General features: G+C 42.9%; 1 protein-coding gene across 1 annotated transcript in view; it reads left to right on the top strand.

Moving 5' to 3' along the window:
* Nucleotides 1-23,553, top strand: part of LOC110192282 (acid-sensing ion channel 2-like) — a 358,620-nt gene that overhangs the window by 241,385 nt on the left and 93,682 nt on the right. The window contains exon 3 of the mRNA XM_020963360.2: nucleotides 21,472-21,599. Coding sequence (XP_020819019.1) covers nucleotides 21,472-21,599 — 128 coding nt within the window. The remainder of the gene's footprint in view (nucleotides 1-21,471; nucleotides 21,600-23,553) is intronic.

Genomic DNA, 23,553 nt, shown 5'->3' with positions numbered 1-23,553 from the left:
GGCCCTTAAAGAACATTTAGTCCAATCCTCTCCTTTCACAGAGGAAGAAATGAAAGGAAAAAGAGGCTAGCATTTATTAAGTATCTGCTGTATACAGAATAGGGTGCTAAATAGTAGGAGGATTACAGAGTTTGAATAAGAGAAGTTCCCTATTCTCAAGAACTTTGCAGTCTAGGAGAATAGAATGTGGACATGTGTAATTATGATGCTTTGCCTCAGTTTCCTGATCTGTCAAATGAGGAGACTGGGCTAAACGGTCTCTAAGGGCCCTTCTTATTCTGAAATTCTATAGTTCTGTGAAGTCATGTGCATTTGGAAGGACAGAAATTTAGTCCTGCTGGAAAGCAAGGGAATGAATGACCTCCACTCCTATTTCTGTGATCTCTGAAATGGCTTCCCAGAAAGTACTTTGGTAGAAGCAAGAATCTCAGCTGCATTTCAAACAGATTTTTTCCATATTCTCTCTCCTTCTTTCTCTCTCTCATTCTCTCTTTCTCTCTATCTATCTATCTATCTATCTCTCCCTCTCTTTCATTTCTCCTTCTCTTTCTCCTCTCCTCTCTTCACATTTCTCTCCTCTTTCCTTCCCTCTCTCCCCTTTTCTCTCTCTCTCTCTCTCTCTCTCTCTCTCTCTCTCTCTCTCTCTCTCTCTCTCTCTCTCTCTCTCTCTTCTCTCTCTCTCTCTCTCTCTCTCTCTCTCTCGTTTTCCCTCCCTCCCTCTCTCTCTCTGTCTCTTTCTGTCTCTCTCTGTCTCTATCTCTGTCTCTCTGTCTCTTACACACACACACACACACACACACTTCCAGACTTCTTTGGAAATGAAAATGAAAAGCAATTGCCATATTAGCAAATCACAAGAACTTGAGAATATAAAAGTGCCATTACAAAGAAAACTGGAACAAGATCTCAAAGTGTCTCATTACCCTTGGCTTTCCTGAGGCATGTCATGCCCACCAGTGCCATTCCACTGCCTGGAAATATTGTCATTCAGGGCAACTGCAGCTGTCTCTTCCCTGGTCGCTGCAACCCCCAGCAGTGAGAGCTAACAACTCAGTATTGGTGAATGCATTTCAAATGATTAAGACATCTATTCTGTGTTGTTAGTGAAGAGGTGGAAAAAAGTCTTCCCAGAGATGGTGTCCTCAAAGTTCTGATTACCCACGTCAGCAGCTCCTGCCCGGTCACCACAGGAAGTTCCACAATTTGAGAAGAAGGCAGACAAAGCCTACGCATCTATTTCACAGTGTCCCTCCCTTGCTGTGAGCTCAGCCCACAGTTTCTCAACCACTATTTGGGCACTACTGGAGGGAACATTGAGAGTCACCAAGAAACAAACTTGTCTTGAGACAAGTCACGCTCCTTCTCTGGGCTCAGATTTCTTCCTTTGCAAAATGAGGTCTCTAAGCTGTGATCAGGCTGTGACATCCTACAGTAGGTTTTAACATCCCTTCCAATTCTAACATCCTCTTTCCTAAGATCCTTTCCAGCTCTGACATTCTCTGTTCTAACAGTCTCTGTTCTAAGATCCTCTCCAGCTCTGACTTTCTCATCTAACATTCTGTGTTTGGGGATTCCTTCCAACTCTTAATAATCTATCATCTGTTATAAGGTCTCCTCTAGCTCTGATGTTCTAAGTGCAAACACCCTTTGCTCTGAAGACGTTTCCACCTTGGACAGTTTGTGTTCTGACATTCCTTCCAATGCTGACATTCTGTACTCTATTTCTTGTATTGCTGTTTAACTGTCTTGTGATTATATCTATCTTGTTGTTCATTCTGTCTTTTCTTCCCAGTTAGATTATAAGCTTTTCAAGGGCAGGGATTATGTCCTGGATTTACTGGGAATCACCTACAGTACCTAGCATGTTGCTTCATAAACAGGAGCTATTCATAGAAATGTAGTGGCTGGTTAGCTGATTGATTGAAGGCAGATGGAAAACTCAGAGCTGGGTAATTCAGAGCTGCTGGATAAGGTTGAAACCACCTGCCTTATACTAAGGGTCACAGCTGTGTTGATACTGACCTGACTGTTGGACCTCATGGTGAAATCCTGGGCCATTATGCTCAGGATTGATGGCCTCTTACCATCACCCACGTGATTGTCATCTTCACTGCATGATTTGAGTAGTCTGGGAAGGTTCCCTGCCTGTTTACTCCCATGATAACTCCCCTATTTCCTGGTGTGGTATTTGAAACTGTCTATAGAAATGTATTTCTTTGAAAGTCCCAATTAAAATATAAACACTCCTGGGAGACCTTGATCTGTCATCAAAGAATCACAGAATTTTAGGGCTAGAAGGAGCCTTGGAGATAGATCATGTAGTCAGCTAACACCATGGCTAGAGTGCCTTCAAACCTGAGTTAGTTGAACAAGCATAGCCTTGCAGGAATGAGGACCAGGGTAAATGTCTTGTTGGGGGGAGGGGCAGGGGAAGGGGGAAATGGAAGGAAGCAGAGATACCGAGCTAGGAGAGAGGAAGGCTGAAAGAGGAAGAGAAAGGTCAAAAAGACAAACTATCTATTTCAAGGTATTCTCAAGGGCCTCCCTGGTCTTCCTACTTCTGTCCTCATTATTGCCAAAGACTAAATTATAGGTGATGTGTATAGTAAGAGAATAACATCAGTTAGCAAATTTATTGGCTCTCCTTTCTGCACAACCTTACTTTGCTCAGAATAGTTGTAATATATTCAAGTAAGGGTTCCAGTCCCAGTTATAATTAATGAGACTTTGTTGGAAATTCACAAGTCTTGCGTTTGACTGCTGGGAACCAGCTTTAGCTAACATGCTGTCATGTATCCAAAGCTCTAATCATAAGAATTAACCTTTATTAAACTAACCAGTAATTAGCTTTGGGAATAGAAAGCTAAGCAGATAAATAATAAATACGTTTGCTGGTCATTTTCTTACTGAGTATTTTAAATCTTGAGCCATGACATCACTACATGGCCAACCAATTTGGCAATAATCATTTTGCAGTGAGATCTTTTTTCACCGATGTTGAAGGACCACTTTCTGCATACTTATCCTGCTCAGCCATTCAATGGATCTAATAGGGTTGCAGGCTTCACCAGAAACACTGGATCTACTACTTAGGATCACACAGAAGGATGTTGGGCCTCAGCCTTCTGGGAGATACTGTACCTAGCTCATGCACTCTGTCTCTGTCTCTCTGTCTCTGTCTCTCTGCCTCTGTCTCTGTCTCCATCTATCTGTTTTTCTGTCTCTGTCTCTGTCGGTCAGAAAGGTTGGCTTCTAGGCAGGTGACCTCACTTGGACTGGTCATCCTTGGGTGGTGTCCCTGATTCTTCACCTCCATAGAAGCAGAAGCTACATTCCAAGTTATCTCCTGACCAGAAGCTAGCCCTGGTGAGGGAACTGAGACCATTGCACATGAGAAACTTCCAAAACCATGGAGCAGTGATGCTAAGTCAACCACAGAATGAGTCTTTGTCAATTTAGCTGTACTGATCCTTGGACCACAGACACAAAAATCCAAATCAAGGACTGCATGGTGGACCCTTGTCCACTTTGGAGAGTTTCTGTTCAAATACTGGCTCCAACACTTATAAGCTGTGTGACCCTGGCCAAGTCACTCAACCAAGCTGCAGTTTCTTCACCTATAAAATGGTGGTGATGATTGCATTCCCTGCACCTACAGGATTTGTAAACCTTTCTTACTTGTGACTGTGTCCATGACCTGGCTCCCTCTACCAACACAGATTGGGCAGCTAGGTGATGCAATGGCCTGAAGTCAGGAAAACTCCTCTTCCTGTTCCTTCTCCTGTTCTCCCTACTGTTAGCCACCAATGAGTAGTAACCCAGTTCCACTTAAGCAAGTAACATCAATTAGGTTTTATTTTTTTGAGGCAATAAGAGTTAAGTGACTTGCCCAGGGTCACACAAATAGTGCCTGAGGCTGGATTTGAACTCAGGTCCTTCTGACTCCAGAGCCAGTGCTCTGTGCACTGAGCCACTTTAGCTGCCACCATAAATTACTTTTTACATAGGGATATTTAACATATAGGGAGAACCAAAGTATAAACATTTCCATTCCCTGTACTTCAGGGGCATACTCTCCCTTAGATCACCTCAGTCTCAGGACCGAGCAAGCTCAGACTTAGCACGGTTTCTATCTAGTATCGGTGTCACTGCTGAGGTCTGAGAGATTTCAATCCTTCCAGGACCAGAGTACAGAACAGGGTTGTCTGAAATGAATTCATAGACTCAAGCGTTCTTTAAGTCAAGGTAGCAAAGATTTATTGTTATGCTATACAGTGGGCAAGGATTCTCAAGGAAACCGCCATGGTGGGCAGAGCTTTTTAGGGAACTTGCAACTCCACAGGAATGATGCTAAAGCTTGTATAGGAAAAGTTGTGGATTATGTGCCAAGTATGCTAATTAGGTGGTAGCATACAACCTCGTCATTCACTACTAGAAACCCTGGGGGGTGGGACGGGGGGGGGGGGTGGTTCCTAAAGGGTATATTTTGGGTCTGCTACGTCTGTAACAAGAAAGTTTCAGGAGTTCACGTCTATAGCTTGACCTCTGGATTGTATATGTAATGGTGGGCATCAGTACCTGATAGTTCTGCTCGTACAAGATAGTCCTGTTTGTACAAGGGAAATTCTACAGAGGTCAGCTTGTTTTTGTGACAGGGAGACATAGTTCACCTCACTTGGCCCGCTCATGAGTTATTGCCAGAGATAGATTCCTTGGGCTGGAGGGAAACTGCCAGAGATAGTGTTTCTGAGGCCAGGGAGAAATTGAGATCCAAGCACAGGCACCCAAGTGCCTCATCACCACCAGGTTCATATCCTGCCAGATGAGGCTGATCTCAGCTCCCTCGGCCTGGCTCCTGACGGCCACTCCTCGGGTCTTGGGGCATGACTGTGGCGCTGGCTGCCAAATCCAGGGTGGGCTCAACTCAAGATACCCGGGTGCCCAAGCTTGGTATCCTATGACCTCCAGATTAACCCTTTGCCTAAAATAAAATAAAAAAACAAACAGAGATAAAGGATGTCTATATTCACAGGTAACCTGTCAGTCTCAGGGAGAGCAAATTCAAGGCCTTTTCCCTTATAGCACTGTCTCTCATCAGACTCTGTGAGCACAGTGAAACCAACACATCCAACAGAGACAGAGACAGACAGAGAAAGAAACAGACAGACATAGAGATGAGACAGACAGAGACAGACAGACAGACAGAGACAGAGACAGACAGAGAGACATAGAGATGAGACAGACAGAGAGACAGACAGATGTAGAGATGAGACAGACAAAGACAGACAGACAGACAGAGACAGAGACAGACAGAGAGACATAGAGATGAGACAGACAGAGAGACAGACAGAAACAGACAGAGACAGAGACAGACAGACAGAGATAGAGACAGAGAAAGAAACAGACAGATGTAGAGATGAGACAGAGACAGACAGACAGAGATAGAGACGGACAGAGAGACAGAGACAGACAGAGAGACAGAGACAGACAGAGAAAGAAACAGATGTAGAGATGAGACAGACAGACAGAGACAGAGACAGACAGAGACAGAGACAGACAGAGACAGACAGACAGAGATAGAGACAGAGAAAGAAACAGACAGATGTACAGATGAGACAGAGAGACAGAGACAGACAGACAGACAGAGATAGAGATGGACAGAGAGACAGATAGAGACAGACAGAGAGACAGAGACAGACAGAGAAAGAAACAGATGTAGAGATGAGACAGACAGACAGAGACAGAGACAGACAGAGAGACACAGAGATAAGACAGACAGAGAGACAGACAGATACAGAAAAAAACAGAAAGAGATAGAGACAGAGATAGAGAAAGAAACAGACAGACATAGAGATGAGACAGACAGAGAGACAAAGACAGACAGACAGAGATAGAGACAGACAGAGAGACAGACAAAGACAGACAGAGACAAAGACAGATACAGAGAAAGACAGAGATAGAGACAGAAACAGACAGAGAAAGAAACAGACAAAGACAGACAGAGATAGAGACAGACAGACAGAGACAAAGACAGATACAGAGAAAGACAGAAAGAGATAGAGACAGAGATAGACAGAGAAAGAAACAGACAGACATAGAGATGAGACAGACAGAGAGACAGATAAAGACAGACAGAGACAAAGACAGATACAGAGAAAGACAGAGATAGACAGAGACAGAGACAGACAGAGAAAGAAACAGACAGACATAGAAATGAGACAAAGACAGACAGAGAGACAGAGACAGACAGAGACAAAGACAGATACAGAGAAAGACAGAAAGAGATAGAGACAGAGATAGACAGAGACAGACAAAGAAAAAGAGAGGCAGAGACAGACAGAGAGGCAGAGACAGAGACAGACAGAAAGAGATAGAGACAGAGATAGACAGACAGACAGAAAGAGCCAAAGACAGAGAGAAGGCAGAGGCTAAGTAATGCCTTGGAGCTAGGTTGTGCAGTCTTTCAAATGCCAAACAGAAATTTGTTTGCTCTCATAGAAGAAATAGGGAGCCACTGGAATTTACTGAGCAGAGTAATGACAGGACTTTTTCTTCTTTGCAGACCTAGGAACAGTAAATAAAAGTTAGAGCAACTTGGATTTTAGCCCATTAAAAAAAGGCCCTTTTTTTCTCAGCTCTGGACAGTAATGAGATGGACTTCTTTACAAACTAGTGTCTGATCAGAGGCTAGAGGCCCATGGGTGTTAGGGGGGGTATTCTACACTGGCAGGGAGGTTCTAAGAATACCCCCCCATTCTTAGGCTCTAGGGCTTTATGATTTCCCAGGCATCCTGGGAGTCGGGGCCCTACAACAAAGCCGCTAGAAGGGGGGAATTATCTAATAAGACAAAGTTGTTTGGTTTCAGCACCATCCCCCTTAGCCTAGAAAATTCCTGTGGCTTCAGGAAGAAGCCAGGCTTTGTACTTCTCCCCATATTTATTTCCTTGGTGTATTTCCCATAATTTGAAAAGATTAAAGATTTAGTCTCCTTTTATTACACTGTGCTTTTCCATTCTATTATGCATTCCTGGTGTATGTGCTTGTCTCCCTCTGGCTTAGCTCCAGAGCCCTTTATCTGTTTACAATGGGAGTGCTGTGGGTGGGGCTCCCTTAACACTGTGTCCATGTGCTTTAAGTGTGTGTACATCACATTTCTGTAAACTCAAATCTCTTTCCCCCGTGTGACCTAATGTGATCTCTCATTTGCCTTCTTTTCATAATTGTTCTCCTTTCAGCACTGGGCCCTCCAACTATAGCCTGGGGAAGGAGGACGGGGTGTCAAAGCTTCAAATAAATAGCAAACTGTTTCTTGAGGGGAAGAACTCACTCTGTGAGTAACTCTATGATGAATCATTCTGTGATTCATTCAACAAACAAATCATTTTGTCATTCATTCAACAAACATTTATTGAACTTTGATCAGGATACTGTACATAGTACTGTCAATAATAGACTCATAGATTCAGGGTTGTAAAGGTCAAAAGAGGCCATCAAGTCCACATTTTACAAATGAGGAAACTGGCCCACTTTGGAAGTGAATTAACTTGCCCAAGGTCATCTGAGAGTCAAGATTTGAACCCAGGTTCTCTGATTCCTGAAATAGTTCTTTTTTCCACTGGAACCAAGCTTTTTATTCTTCTTCCTCCTAATTCTCCACCCAATTTATCTTTTTTAGTATATTAGGATTTTTCTTCCAGTGTGAGAGTTACACAAAGTGAGATATATTTGTCTGATAAAAGAGCCCCTGGAGAGGACCCAAGACACTTTTGTACAGGAAGCCAGAATTCATAGACCCTCCCCCCGCTCCTTCCCCCCTGCCATTATCAATCTGGGCATGAGGTAAGCCATCCCACCAGTCTCCAATTCTTCTGGCCCAGTGTATTAGAAGACTATGGTACTCCATCACTCCCAGACGCGTAGGATCACCAAAGTAATACTGGTGTTAAAAAAAAAAAGCCTTTGTTTCAAGGAAAAATGTGGGGTCATTAAAGGGACAGGACTTGGCTCTGTGATTTCACTGATATAAGAAATTTCTTCTACAACTATCAGTTGGCATCTTCTCTGCAACTTAAAGGCTTAGAGAGATGCTTAGAGCTGGGGTCACACAGCCTGTAGGCAGCATCAGGATTTGAACTCAGATCCTCCTGGATTTGTCAACCATGCCTTTCAGGATCATTAAAATCTGCAATTTCTCAAATGCAATTCCATTCCCAGTCCTGGGACCTTGGGCTTCTGACTAGTGAGAATTTACCTTATCTTGGCTGTACCCAGATTCACTATGCTATTTCCCAAATACCTTTTTGCCATGTTGACACCTTCCTCACCCCTTTCCCAATCTAGTTATGAGAACAGTAATCAAACTAACACTAGTATTCCTCAAAAGGACATGTAAACCAATTGTCCTTTGACTCCAGTCACCATTCCTCTGACTTACCTGTCCAAGATATTCCCTTCTTCCATCTATTAGCACAGTCCCTGACGTAGTAGGCACATAATAAATGTTTATTGATTAACTGATTTATTTCCCTATAAGTATTGTCTTCCCCTCTTTGAAGGTAAGCTTTAGATGTTTGAATTTGCAACCCTGACACCTAGCACAGTGCTTGGCATGTAGGAAGTGCTTGTAATAAGTGTTTTGTTATTCATCCATTAATTCCACACCAATCTACTCTTCCTTTTCAATTCTGGTCCCATCCAATCGCCCATTTACAATGTCTGTCTAGGGTAAGTCTGTCTAGGACAACTCTATGAGTTGTCCAACCAACTGCATATCAAAGTCTAGGTATCTTTCATTCACTTGATGTTTTCTACATACAGTCAGGTCAAAACTCTTTTAAGTATTAATGGATCTCATTCAGAAGATAATGCACAGAACATAGATCATTGTAATGCTAGATAATCATCTGCTCAATGAATAACAATTGGGCAGTCCTAATGCTTCCAGAGGCTGAGCTAGATTTCCTTGAGCCATGGTCATGGAGCCATACCTGATGTTCTCAGGGAGTCTGCCATTTTCACTTAGATCTGGACATGAATCACTACCATCTCTTATCCCACCTCTTTACTGTTTCTGGCTCAGAAAGGTGTGTCTGTCTCAGGATGCTTCCCTAAGCCTTGGCTCTATCTGTCTTCTGATTTTTCCAGGTTCATCCCATTGGAGTCTTATAATCAGCACCACCGAAATCCAATCTAGTATTTTTCCTGTCCCTGGTACTCCTTCTACTGCCTCTATCTAGAGGCCCTAGAGGAAACTAGGTGGCTCGATGGATAGAGCACTGGACTTGGAATCAGAAAGACCTGAGTTCAAATCCAGTCTCAGATACTAGCCGTGTGACTTTGGGCAAATCATTTCAATTCTGTGTGCCTCAGTTTCCTCAACTCTAAAATGGGCATAATAACAATACCTACCTCCCAGGGTTGATGTGGGGATCAAATGAGATAATATTTGTGAAATGCTTAACACAGTGCCTGCCACATAGGAGACACTATATAGAAAAGTTTATTCCCTTCCCCTTTCCCCTATGTAATCCCTGCACTCTAACTAAAACATATGTTCCTTACATATGCTGATAAACCCACCAATTTCACCCCAAATCTTCACAGAGATGATGCATTTTATCACAATCATGTGTAAGGCTGTAATGGGCCGCTAAGTGTTTAACAGGCCAGAGTAGGGAAATAAAATAAATTAGGCATCTGCCCAGTCTTCTTCTGCTTGAGATATCCAACCCAAACCCACTTAGTACTTCAGGGTGTTAAAAAAGTAGAATATACTCATTCTTAAAAACAAACCAAAAAACAGGGTATAATAGAAAGAGCACTAGACTAGGAGTCAGAAGCTGCCTCCTCCTCCTCTTTCTCCTCCTCCTCCTCCCCCCCTTTTCCTCCTCCTCTTACTCCTTTTTCTTCTTCTTCTCCTTCTTCTTCTTCTTCTCCTTCTTCTCCTCCTTCTCCTCCTTCTTCTTCTCCTACTTCTTCTTCTCCTTCTTCTCCTTCTTCTCCTTCTTCTTCTCCTTCTTCTCCTTCTTCTTCTCCTTCTCCTTCTCCTCCTTCTTCTCCTTCTTCTCCTTCTTCTTCTCCTTCTCCTTCTCCTTCTTCTCTTTCTTCTTCTTCTTCTCCTTCTTCTTCTTCTCCTCCTCCTTCTTCTCTTTCTCCTTCTTCTGCTTCTTCTCCTCCTTCTTCTCCTTCTTCTCCTTCTGCTTCTTCTCCTCCTTCTTCTCCTTCTTCTCCTTCTTCTTCTTCTCTTTCTTCTCCTTCTTCTCCTTCTCCTTCTTCTTCTTCTACAACAACAACAACTACTACTACTACTACTACTACTACTACTACTACAAAGAAGAAGAAGGATACTAAGAATAAGAATAACAACAACAACAGCAAGCAGTTATGTGGCATATTTAGGTTTGCAAAACTCTTTGCAAATACCTCATTTTATCTTCACAACAACCCTGGGAGGTAGGTGCTATTACCATGGCCATCTTACAGATGGAAAAACTGAGGCAGGAAATGAGTGGTTAAGTGACTTGCCTAGGATCATGCAGCTAATAAATATCTGAGGCCAGATTTGAACTCAGGTCTTCCTGACTCCAGGTGCAGAATTCTATCCACTCTACCACCCAGCTACCTCTTTCTTATCTATGTGATTTCAGAGAACTCCTTAGGAATCATAGAATATTAAAATGTTATTTATAGAAGGGATCTTACAGATCACTTTGTTCCACCCAGTTTACAGGTAAGAAAACTAAGGCACAGAGGAGAGGAAATGACTTTGCCAAGGTCGTGGGGTTCTTAAGTGCTTAAGAGTGGAGACTTGAAGTCAGGTGCCCTGACTCTAAGTGGAGGACTTTTATCACCACACACAAATCTCAATTTCCTCTTCTTTAAAATGAAGGGGTTGAGCCAGATAAGCTCTAAGGTTCCTTCCAGCACTATGAACTTATGATTTATTGAATCATAGAAGTAGAATGAGAAAAGTTCTCAAAGTCCTTCTCCTTCTCTTTTTACAGAATAAGAAACTGAGAGCCAGGAAGATTAAGTGGGTTGTCTGAGGCCATACAGGTAGTCAGAGGCAGGATTTGAATCCAGAACACCAGAGTCAGTGCTCTTTCTGCTGCAGCTTATCACACCAAATCTTTTTTTTTGTTTGTTTTTGAGAAGGCAATCAGAGTTAAGTGACTTGCCCAGGATCACACAGCTAATAAGTATCTGAGGCTGGATTTGAACCCAGGTCCTCCTGACTCCAGAGCTGGTGCTCTATCCACTGCATCACCTTGCTGCCCCATATCATGCCAATTCTTAATTTTGTGTCTCCAAAATTTTGTCTTGAGGGTGGAGTTCGGATACCCACACTACACATGTACCATGAATGAGATTACCTGTAGCATGCCTCCCCACTGAGGCATTGTGCATGATTTTGGCATTACATTAATTAATCTGTGAATATGCATGCCCATAGCAGAATGTTAGCTTTTTGTGAACAGAGACTGTCTCACTTTTGTATCTGTAGATGCAATGCCTAACACATAGAAAAGGGAGAGAAATTAGACTTGGTATTTCACTAGTATAAGGAATTCCCTGACGAAGAAATGTCTCCCGCTGCAGGGGAGTGCCTGTTATACCACATAACTCCCCTTCTCATCTTAGAGGGCTGCCTCAGGTTGAGGTTCAGTGACTTGGCCAAGATCACACAGCCAGTATGTTGGACTTGAACCCATGTCTTCCTGACTCTGAAGCCAACTCTCTCTCCCCTCATCATGCTACCTGTCTCTACTGGAAGTGCTTAACAAATGCTTGTTGACTAAATGATTGATTGACTCATTGACTATTCTCAAGCTGGGAGGGAGAGGAAAAGCAACAAGCATTTATTAAGCACCTGCTATGTGCCCAGAGATTTACAAGTTATCTCATTCAGTCCTCACAACAACCCTGCAAAGTAGATGTGCCATCATTAGCCTTATTTTACAGTTGAGGAAACTGAGGCAGACAGGGGTAAAGTGAATTGCCCAGGGTTAACAGCAGATCATCAGTGTCTGAGATCAGAGTTGAACTCAGGTCTTCCTGGCTCCAAGCCTAATGTTATGACCACTGCTCCACCTGGCTGGAAGGGGCCCTAAAAGTCACCATAGGAAGAGTAATCCCCGCGCAGTGGATAGAGCACCAGACTGAAGTTAGGAGGACCTGAGTTCAAATCCGGCCTCAGACCAAATACTTGACACTTACTAGTTGTGTGACCCTGGGCAAGTCACTTAACCCCAATTGCCTTAAAAAAAATAAAAAATAAAAATAAAAAAGGAAGAGTAATCCCCCTATACAAGTAACCATTGAGACCCCACTTGCAGACCCCCTTCATGGGTATTCACTATCATCCGTGGCATTCCTTTCTACTTTTGAACAGCTTTCATTGTTAGCAAGTTTTCTAGTGGAAATTATCTTCTCTTCAACTTTCAGAGGATGTCAAGGTGGCGCAGGAGGTGCTCACTAATAAACGGGAACATGGTCAGTAGGGACCAGCTGAGGGCAGTTCAATTAGGAAGGAGAACAAACTATATTTGGAGATAGGAGATTAAGTATCTTAGGAGCAGCAGAAGAAGGGAGGATGTAAGGCTGGAAGACCATTGGTCGAATACCAATGGATGAGCTGGAGATGCTCCTGCTGCCACTAAAAATGCCTGAATCACCCTGGGTCTTGTGAATGGGAGGATTACGTACAATAAGCCCTAATTCTGTACTCTGCAAACAGAAGGCCTTGGGAACTGCATCCTGCAGTAGCAGGGGACAAAGGGAGGTGGCTTTGAGTTGGGAAGACAGGGAGAGATTCATCAGACGTCTTCTGTCACAGTATGATTTTAAAGAAACCAGTTAGTTCCAAACTGACAACTTTACTAGCCAAGTGTGTATGGGGATAACACCGCCCCCCCCAGCTGTCCTTTAATAAAGTCTAGATTCTAACAGATCCAAACAACTCAATACCTATGAAGGCCTTGCTATTTGCATGTGCCAGGAGCTGGGGCTGCAAAGACAAAAAAAATCTGCAGCAGCTACCCTGCCTTCAAAGAGCTTCTGCTGTGGGTGCAATGCTGAGCTTTGAGTCGGGAAGCCCAAAGTTCCATCCCTGCCTCAGTCACTTTCTAGTTGTGTGACCCTGAGCAAGTCAATTTACCTCTCAGCCTCATTTTCCTCATCTGTAAAAATGAGTATAATAATAGTGTCCACCTCTCAGGGTTTTTGTGAGGATCAAGATAATATATGAAAAATGTTCAATGTTTAAGAGACTATGGCAGGTACTGAGGAAGCAAAGACAAAAAAAACCTGAAAGGGTCCCTGCCTTCAGGGAGCTGGTCTAGTGAGTGGAACACTGGACTTGAGGTCAAGAAGACCTGGGTTTGAATCCTTCTATGATACTTATTAGCTGTGTGATTCTGGGCAGGTCCTTTTAATTCTCTGGGCCTCCATTTCCTCCCCCAGCAAACTGGAGATGGTTCAGTTTTTCTGGGGGATGGGAAATCACTCAATTCTTTTTAATGACCGCAGGCTTCTGTCTGAAATAAAGGCCCACATTTTTAACATGGCTATTGCTTTGATGAGCCTGGAGGAGTAGAAGTCAGTGACCATCACCTTCTCTGAAGGGACAAGGCCAGGAAACTCATAGCCCCTACCCCACAGGGTTATTGTAAGGTTCAAATAAGATAAGATTTAAAGAGCTCTGAAGACTTTAAAGTGCTATATAAATGCCAGTTATTACGATTGTTATCCTACGGGATGCCTTAAACCCGGCCTGGGAAAATCACTCTTTCTCTCCTCTGGTGGAAATGTATGCACCATGGTCCTACATGCTTTCTCCCTTCCCCCGTATCATTTCCAATGCAAACGTCTCTTCATTTTCTCTTGAAAGCTGATGGTCCAGCCCTGAGAACACGGTTTCTCAATCTCATAATTTGGGGTTTGCTTCTTGGTGCCTTCAAATATCTCATGAAATCAAATTTTGACATTTCCACGATAGCCTCCTGAGACAAACTGAATATTCCTTCAGCTAATCTAAGCTCTAGACATATTTGAAATCCTAACATTGCCATGGCAGTGTCTGTTTCTTCAAATGCAAGCATGGAAAGATGTGAGCTGATTTCCATCTTCCAAAAACTCTCTCATGGTAAAGGTAAATACAATTTGATTCAATCCAACGAGTCAATCATTCACCTAACAAGCACTAATATAGAAGGAAGGAAGGAAGGAAGGAAGGAAGGAAGGAAGGAAGGAAGGAAGGAAGGAAGGAAGGAAGGAAGGAAGGAAGGAAGGAAGGAAGGAGAAAGAAAGAAAGAGAAAGAAAGAAAGAAAGAAAGAAAGAAAGAAAGAAAGAAAGAAAGAAAGAAAGAAAGAAAGAAAGAAAGAAAGAAAGGAAGGAGGAAGGGGAGAAAGGAAGGAGGAAGGGGAGAAAGGAAGGAAGGAAGGGAGGGGGAAAAAGGGGAGGGATGGAGAAAAGGAGAAAAGATGAAAGGCAGTAAGGGAGAAAGATAGGGAGAAAGAAAAGGAGGGAGGGAGGATTTATTAAGTACTTGCTATGTGTCAAGCACTGAGCTAGGCACTGGAGATAACAAAGACAAAAATAGAATACTCTATTCCCTAAAGGAGCATCCTACTGGAGTACCCATAAGTATACATAAAAAATAGGGACTGGACTTGGAATTTCATTGATGTGTAGAACTCATGGGTGAGAGAACTCCCTCTCCCAATGCCAAGCATTCCCTTCTCCACAGCTTCTAGCCTTCTTACCTAGAGACTTGGTTCAAGCACCAGGCAGCTGGGTAGCACAGTGGCTAAAGCACTGGACCTGGAGTCAGGGAAATCTTAGTTCAAATCCAGCCTCAGATAATTATCAGCAATATGATGCTAGGCAAGTCACTTAACCTCTGTTTCAGTTTCCTCATCTGTCAGATAGGGACAATAACAGCATCTACCTCCTAGGTTGTTGTGAGTATCAAATGAGAAACCAGAACGAACGTGTCCTGCAAACCTCAAAGTGCTGTGCTGGCTGAGATTATGGCTGCCTTGCTTTAGGGTCACACGGCCAGTTCTGTCCAAAGTGAGAGATGGACCCAAATGTTCCTGCCTCTGAGGATACTGCTCTGTCTGTTGTATTATGTTGCTGCTCTCAACCAAATGCATACAGACTAAACAGAAGGGTAATCTGGAGATGGGAGGAAGCATTAGCAGCTTAGTGAATCAGGAAAGGCCTCATGGAGAAGACGTTATCTGAGTTGAGGTTTCGAAGGAGGCTAGGGATAGTGGAAGGGTTCATTCGACACTTGGGGGACACAGCTGGTGCAAAGACACGGTGATGGGAGATGGGAGATGTCCTACGGGAATGATGCCAAGTAGACCAGTTTGGTTCCACTGAAGAAGATGTTAATGCATAATGAGAAACTACCATGTGTAAGGCACTGTATGAGGTGCTGGGGATGGAAAGAGAAAAGGCAAAGAGTCCTCGATCTCAAGGACCTTGCATTTTGTTGTTGTTCAGTTGTTTCAGTCACGTCCAACTCTTCATGACCCCATTTGAGATTTTCCTGGCAAAGATACTGGAGTGGTTTGCCACTTCCTTCTCCAGCTTATTTGACAGATGAGGAAACCAAGGCAAACAGGGTTAAATGACTTACCCAGGGCCACAGAGGTCTGAGACCAGATTTGAACTCGTGTTCCTGATGCCAGGCCAGCACTCTACCCACTATGCCACCTAGCTGCCCACCTTACATTTTACTTATATCTACTGGGGATGGGGGGAGGAGAACCTGAACACAAGTAAATACAGAATAGATACAAGGTCCCAAGGAGGGAGGGCATTCCAGGCATGGGGAGACAACCAGTGCAAAGACATGGAGTTGAGAGGTGGAATATTGTGAACCGTGCAATCTGATTAGAACAAAGGGTATATCAAAAGGAATGCATACCATGAAATAACATAGGAAAGGTAGTGAGGAGCCAGATTGTGACAAGTCAGGCTGAGGGGTTTGTGTTTTACCCTCGAGGTAATAGGGAGCCGTTGAAGATTTCATCTGAGGAGAGGGTAGTAACATTGTCACATGTATGCTTTAAGAATGTCAAGTTGGCCACTCTGTGGGGTCTGGAGGTATAGGAGACAATTAGCAAAATTGCCCCCCTCCTTAAACTCCCAACTGCAGTTCCCTGCCCTATGGACAAATGCATGCATGCACACAGGCATACACACCTAGCCTCCGACTTCATTGAAAAGATTGGGTCCATGCAGTGGGAGCTTCTTTAACCTCCCATCTCCAGTTCTCACAACTTCTGGTCTTCATTGCCCATTCTCCCCTCATTTCCTCTGATTTCAAAGGAAGAAGTATCCCTACTACTCATGAAGGCAAATCCCTCTCCTTATACCCTTCATCCCCTTCCCTCCCACCTCTCCTGGGATCTAGGAATTGTCCTCCATCTGTCCTGCATCAGTTATCACTCCCTCACCTTCTGGTCCTGCCTATAAACATGCTTGCGTCTCCTCATTCTTAGTTAAAGACAAAACCTTTTCATTGCCCATCTTATCCCAAATAATCTACATCAGTGGCATAGAAATGAGGGCCACTAAGCTATGTATAAGTATTCCTAATGGCCACATATTGACTTAGAAAACCACATATTAACATTATATTTGTACAATACAATGCAATGCCCACCCACAGCTGTTAATTGTTTCAATTTTTGTTAAATATTTCCCAATTATATTTTAATGCGGTTCACTGGATTTCACATCTCTATAAATTACTGCCTACTTTCTCACTTCCTTTAACTCTAAGCTTCTTTTAAAAGTTGGCTGCAGGGGCAGTTAGGTGGCACAGTACACTGTGCCCTGGAGTTCAAATCCAGCTTCACACACTTATACTAGCTGTGTGACCGTGGGCAAGTCACTTAACCTTGATTGCCTCAACAACAACAACAATGTTGTCTGCATCTGATGTTTCGATTTCCTCTGCAACCCCTTACAGATAGAAATTCACTCCTGTCCCTCCTGGTTGGCTTTTTCTGTGTGATCCCTATATTCACCACCCTTCTTTAATTTCTCCTGATATCACAAGCAGGCCAATAGAGAAATCTGATTGTCCATCCATCATCCCTAACCCTCCCCATAGAACCAACTGATCTTCTCTTCTTATCATATAATTATGAAGCAGGTAAGTAGCATAGTGGATAATGCAGGCTTAAAAGTCAGGAAGACCTACATTTGAATCTTGCCTCATACACTTAACTAGCTGTACAACCCTGGGCAACTCATTTCACTTCTCTGAGCCAGTTTTCTCATCTATAAAATGGGGATAATAATAGCCCCTACCTCAGAGGGTTATTGTTAAGGTCAAATCAGGGAATATTTGGGAAAAGTTTTATAAACCATAAAGTGCTTTAAAATGGCATATAATTATTACATAAGTCCTTGATATCTTTTACTTCTATCCTTCAGAATTCTTTATTGATGATATATTTTAAGCTATTCACCCACACCATCTACCATGTGCCTTTCCATTGCCCTCTGTGGGTAATACTAATTTTTCAGAGACTGTTATATTCCATGTCTTGCCCCCATATTACAACATTGGTAAAAAGCTGGTGTTTAAAAGGTTGGCCTCTGTTTTCATGGAGAGTTTGCCCTTGTTTGCTAATCCCTATTAAACTCTCAAATACCACTCCTTTCTGCTACTTATATCTCTTTCCATTTTCACCACTATCCTTTAGACAGATCCTCATTAACACCCAATTGGATTATTGCAAGAGCTTCCTAACCAGTCTTCCTGCCTCCACTCTCTTCTCTCTTCCAACCCATCTTTTGCATCATAGATCTCTAGATGGAAGTGACCTTACAGCATAAGTGTCAAACCAAGAAATGGGGACTGCAAAACTCCCCAGTGTGGCCCAAACCAGATTAAAATGTAATTAGGAAATGTTTAATGAAACAAACATATGATACTGCATGGATGATGTTAATTTGTAGTTTTCTGAGTCAATATACAGCCTGCAAGGATTCACTTCTATTTGAGTTTGACACCACTGCTTTAGAGAAGGTCTCCTCCAACCCCCTCATTTTACAGATTAGGAAACTTAGACTCACATAGGTAAATAAAATTGCTCATTTACAGGTAGCAAGTGGAAGAGGGGGAATTTGAACTCAGGTCTTTCAAAGCTAGAACTGGTGTTCTTTCCCCTATTCAATGCTGCTCTTTTTTATTGTAGTTTTCTATTTAAGTGTCATAAACTTTGAGCTTCACGGAAAATGATCTAAGTTATATAGTTCCCCCAGTACCTAGCACATTTCTCTATACTTGTAAGTGTTTAATAAATACATATTGAATTTAGTTGAATTCCTGGCCCAGCCAGATACTCTGAGTATCACGACTTCCTTGACATTTCTTGTCTACCACCCAGGCTTTCTGTCCAAGGTCCTGACCATTTTCCCCATCTTCCACCTTTTCTTAACTTCTTGCTCCTATAAATATCCTGATCCTAACTGTCTTCTTGGCCGTTGAATGCCTTCCTTTGCTGTGGGCTCTCCAGCTCTGAACTGCTCACCTGGCCACTCTCCTGTTGCTCTACCTTGAAGTCTGGCTTCGAAAGATTCCCTGCCTTCTTCCAAGCATTCCCTGTCTCCAGCCTGCTTCGACTGACTTTCAGTGTTCTCTTGCACTCAAGCTTGATCTGGGCTTTCTTGATCCCAGCTATACACTGCCCCAACAATTTATGTTACTCAAGGACTTTTCTTAATTCCCATCTCCTCCTGTCCTTCTTCCCCTCTTGCTTTCCTCCTGTCTTCACTCCCGTCCCACTGATCCTCCTCTGTTCCTTTCTTTTCACCCCTTCATGCATTTCTTTTCAAATATTCCTTGATTCAGGTTTCTTTATTCAGACTGACTTTTGCTGCAATTACTTTAATGAGAGATAACTATCTTCAGAGCTCTCTGACTATCTCAAATTTCTATAGATATTAGCTGAAAGCCCTGGCTTGCACAATGAGCCAGCTGATATTCTCCCAATACTTCCTTTTAAAGGCCATTGCCCCTGGGGGGGACGGGGAGGAGGGAGGGAGAATACTAAACAAAAGCTCTCCCATTAATAGAACACCTACACCTACCTGTCTCACACCCTGCTATATCCCCTGAAGATCCTATTATCCTTCCATCATGCTTCTTCAAGGTGTGGGTGAGTGGGTGGCAAGGCAGACCATTAAGCATTTTCTAGGTCACTTAGTTTCTCTTGGCCTCAGCTTCCCCATATTTAAAATGGGTATGATACTTTCCCTACCTCCCAAGGTCATTGTGAAGATTCTATAAGATAACATAGATGAACATCTTTTTGTAAACTATAAAGCACCACACCAATGTCAGATCCAGAATTAGTATGTTGCTACAATTAATATAACTTACTATTCTTGCTTTGAAACTAATTAGCTACGTGAACCATGGTAAGTCTGTTTTAAAAGATGAGTCAATATAAAATCCTCTGTTTGTAGTTCAAAACCCCTCACAAATTGTCCACCTATGTCTTTCCAGTCTTCTTAGACATTGCCAACACCCACCATATGCACAGAAATACACTGAGGTCCAGTGGCACTGGCCTCCTTTCTCTTCCTTAAACAACATGACCATCTCTGTGTTGAAGTTTAGGGGGTGCCAGGATCCCAAAATAGCAATACGTGGATCCTGTCTGAATGCATCCAAGCCTGCTTCCAGCCAAAGACAAGGTTTCTTAAAGATCTGCCATATTGGCCAGACTCTTAAGGAATCTGAACATTTGTGATGCTCATATTGACAAGTGGGCTAGAGTGAATCTCAGCCATTAGCTGGATTTTAAGAATCTGAGCCCTTGGCTAGACTCTTAAAGAATCTGAGCACCTTAATGGAGATAAGATGGATCTTATATACAGAAAGACTGTGGGAGAGAAATAGGAGTAGCCAAGTAGTTTGGGGTGACTGAAGGATGGGTCTGGGAGAAGGGATCTAGGGAGGATTTTGATGGGGGTGGACAGTAGGGTGGGGTGACTGGAGGAAGGGTCTAGGGAGGATATTGATGGGAGTAACTGGGAGTGACTGGAAAGGGATCTGGAGAGGATCAAGGGGAGGAAGTAGCCGAGGCCATCAGGAGGTAATAAGACAATGAAGGTTGGGCTGGGTCAGAACTAACAGAATTGGGAGATTGAGCATAGCCACAATGAAAGGCCAGTTGAGAGGATTACTGGGATGATGCCTTAAGCAAATGCCAAAGACTTCACCGTGTGGGAAAAGGAGAAAGCTCTAGGAGAGTTGGGGGAGGTGGGGTTCCCAGGGCTTGTACCTCATCATTGGACTCTGAACATTGCTCTATTGCCCCATACCTGCAATGCTCTCCTTCCTCATCTCTGCCCCTTCAAGGCCCAACTAAAACCTCACCATTTACAGGAAGCCTCTCCTGATCTCCCTTGGTTCTTATGCTTTTCCTCTGTTGATTGTTCCCAATTTTTCCTGTATATGGTTGTTTGTACATAGTTATTTACATGTTGACTCTCTCGTTAGCCTGTGAGCTCCTGAGGAACAGGGGCTGTCCTTGGCCTTTCTCTGTGTCCACAGAGTAACCACTTCATTGTTTATTGCTTCCCAGACTAGGGATGTCCACCTGGCATCTCCCACTTCATTGTTTATTGATTCCCAGACTGGGGATGTCCACCTGGCATCTCCCACTTCATTGTTTATTGATTCCCAGACTGGGGATGTCCACCTGGCATCTCCCACTTCATTGTTTATTGCTTCCCAGACTGGGGATGTCCACCTGGCATCTCCCACTTCATTGTTTATTGCTTCCCAGACTGGGGATGTCCACTTGGCATCTCCCACTTCATTGTTTATTGATTCCCAGACTGGGGATGTCCACCTGGCATCTCCCACTTCATTGTTTATTGATTCCCAGACTGGGGATGTCCACCTGGCATCTCCCACCCTTGCCACATGACCAACCCATCTTACCTCTTCTTCATGGCATTCTCTTCCAGCATACATTTCCTTGATGATAGATTTTGCTCCTTTTCTTCTTTGGAGTTTCTTGTTGATTGTATGTTGTAGCCTCCTCACATCTACCATGGACCTCTCGTTGCCTTCTATATAATATTCATTTTCAATTTCTCAGAGATTGATGCATTTCATGTATATATAGCAACACCTGTAGAATGCTGGCATTAAAAAAAAAAGATGTTTATTTCTAAGAGAAGATTATGGTCATTAAAAGAGCTTTGCAATTTCCTGCAGGTTATCCAGTGGGTCCTAAATGGAGGTTAATGAGTGACTCATAGGCTGCAAAGTTATTTCCATAGTATGGGTTTGAAAACTGAGACACAAAAATAGACTAAATGAGTGAGGTGGGGTAGGAGTCCCTTTAGACTGTTTGACCCCACTATTTCATGAGGTCAATTGCTGCTAATCAAATTACTCTGCCTTTCCTGTTTCTTCTTTCAGAGGAAACGACTTTTGAAGCTGGAGTGAAAGTTCAGATTCACAGTCAGTCTGAGCCACCCTTTGTCCAGGAGCTGGGCTTTGGCGTGGCACCAGGATTCCAGACTTTTGTGGCCACACAGGAGCAGAGGGTAAGTCCTTGGTTCATTAGTGCATCTGGTCAGTGTTTCTGGGCCTACTGGTGTTTTCTGAGAGAGAGGAAAGAGGACCATACTCAGAGACAGGGAACTTGGGTGGCAATCTCAACCCTGTCACTAACAGGCTGTGTGTCTTTGGACAAATCATGTAATCTCATTGTAATCTGTATGTAGCTTTTTCATTCGTAAAATGCTGGTATTGGACTAAATGATCTTTAATATCCCATATAGAGCTAATCTAACAAAATTCAGTGAAATGTTTATGGTTGTTGTTTTCCCCTCCTCGGTTAGACTCCAAGTTGAAGAGAGAAGAGAGAGAAGGCCTAAGTTAGGAGTAGTCCCTTTCACCATCAATGGGAAAAAATGGAGATCCAATCCCTGCCATGTGGCTCTGAGTGAATGCACGTTTCCTCACTAGGACAGGTCCACCCTGCCAACTTCTAAAAGTGGAGTGTGATGAAATCTGTTTATTTCCCCTTTAATTCACTGGCTATTTATTTTCTTTTGAAAATGTTTCCTTCTGTTGTTAAGGATGTGCTCCTTCTGAGCTTTCTGGAACCCTTTGTAAAGAAGTCAGTTGCTAAGATGTTGCTAAGGAAAATCGGCTAATCAAAGCTGTTAAGCTGTTCTAGTTATAGTACAGGAATGTAAGTTAACCAGATAGGTCTTGGCCTGAGCAAAAGAAGGAAAGATGTTATACTGTCCTAAAGAGTAAAGTAGATAAATGCCTTCTTCCGACTGGAGAATATCTCCTAGAGAGAAGAATGGAATAATGCCTCCTATTGGAGAAAAAGAGGCATGGGAACCTTGCCCTTTCCTGATGAAGAGGCCATGCTTCCTCATGGGGAAAAGAAAGAAAGAAAGGTCTTAGATTAGAAAGTGAAAACTATAAGCATGGGAAAGCTGCAGTTTCTTTCCTATCCTTGATTATTTATTTTGTCTAATAGCTAAGAGATCAAGAGGATAGGAAAGGGCAGTCTATTTGGTCAGAAGAAATAGCCAATGGGCTTTGACACTAAGCAGGCCTGGATAATTGGGAAGGAATTCATCATCATAGAAAGAGGACCTGACTGGGAATTGGGAAACCTAGATCCTACCCTGGTAGGGTAGGTATGTCAGGTAGAAGTCAGTCTGAATAAAGAAACCTGAATCAAGGAATATTTGAAAATTCTACCCCGGTAGAATTGCTGGTTCTGACTGAATGATCTTAGATAAGTCATTTCTATGGACCTTAGATGTTGTCTGAGCTCCCTTCTCACTCAGACATTCTCTGATCTAACATGGGTAAGAGAAAATTCTGAAATGGTTGTGCGACTTCATAAAAGGAGCCAAGATTCTCTCTCCTAAGTGAAGGTCATGGATAATGGAGGGGGAAAAAAACACCTAGGCATGTTGAGAGGGATTTTTGTTTCTTCCTTTTATTCTTTTTCTTAAAGTTTGCTCTGAAGTATCTTTAAGTATATAATTGGATTAAAGTCGCTTAAGTTTTACTGTGTGTGTATATATATATATATACATATATACATATATATATATATATGTCATGTAAATATAACATTAGTCAATAATCAATAGTCAGTAAGTGTTTATTAAGTGCCTACTATATGCCAGGCACTGGGCTAAATGCTGAGGATACAAATATGAACAAGAAATATGGGCCTTGCACTCAAGAAGCTTACAGTCTAAAAAGGCAAGACAGTACACAAAGAAAACTGAAAAGCTGGGGGGGGGGTGGAGTTGCAGGAACATGGTGGGAAAGCTAAAGAAGTCCAAAATTATTACTGTCAGAGAATCAAAGAAATCAAAAATGAGGAAGCTAGGTGGAAAATGAGATGTCTGAGGAGATGTTTATCCATCTCCTTCAATGGAGCACTTTTATAGCTCCATTCTCCAATCAGAGGGGCAGAAGATAATGATGAGGTATGACTGGATCTTGCAAGAGGATAAC

This window comes from Phascolarctos cinereus, unplaced genomic scaffold (assembly GCF_003287225.1).
Source record: "Phascolarctos cinereus isolate Bilbo 61053 unplaced genomic scaffold, phaCin_HiC Scaffold_5;HRSCAF=322, whole genome shotgun sequence".
Taxonomy (NCBI): domain Eukaryota; kingdom Metazoa; phylum Chordata; class Mammalia; order Diprotodontia; family Phascolarctidae; genus Phascolarctos; species Phascolarctos cinereus.
Note: the sequence above shows the minus strand (reverse complement) of the source record. Positions and strands in the feature narration are given on the sequence as shown.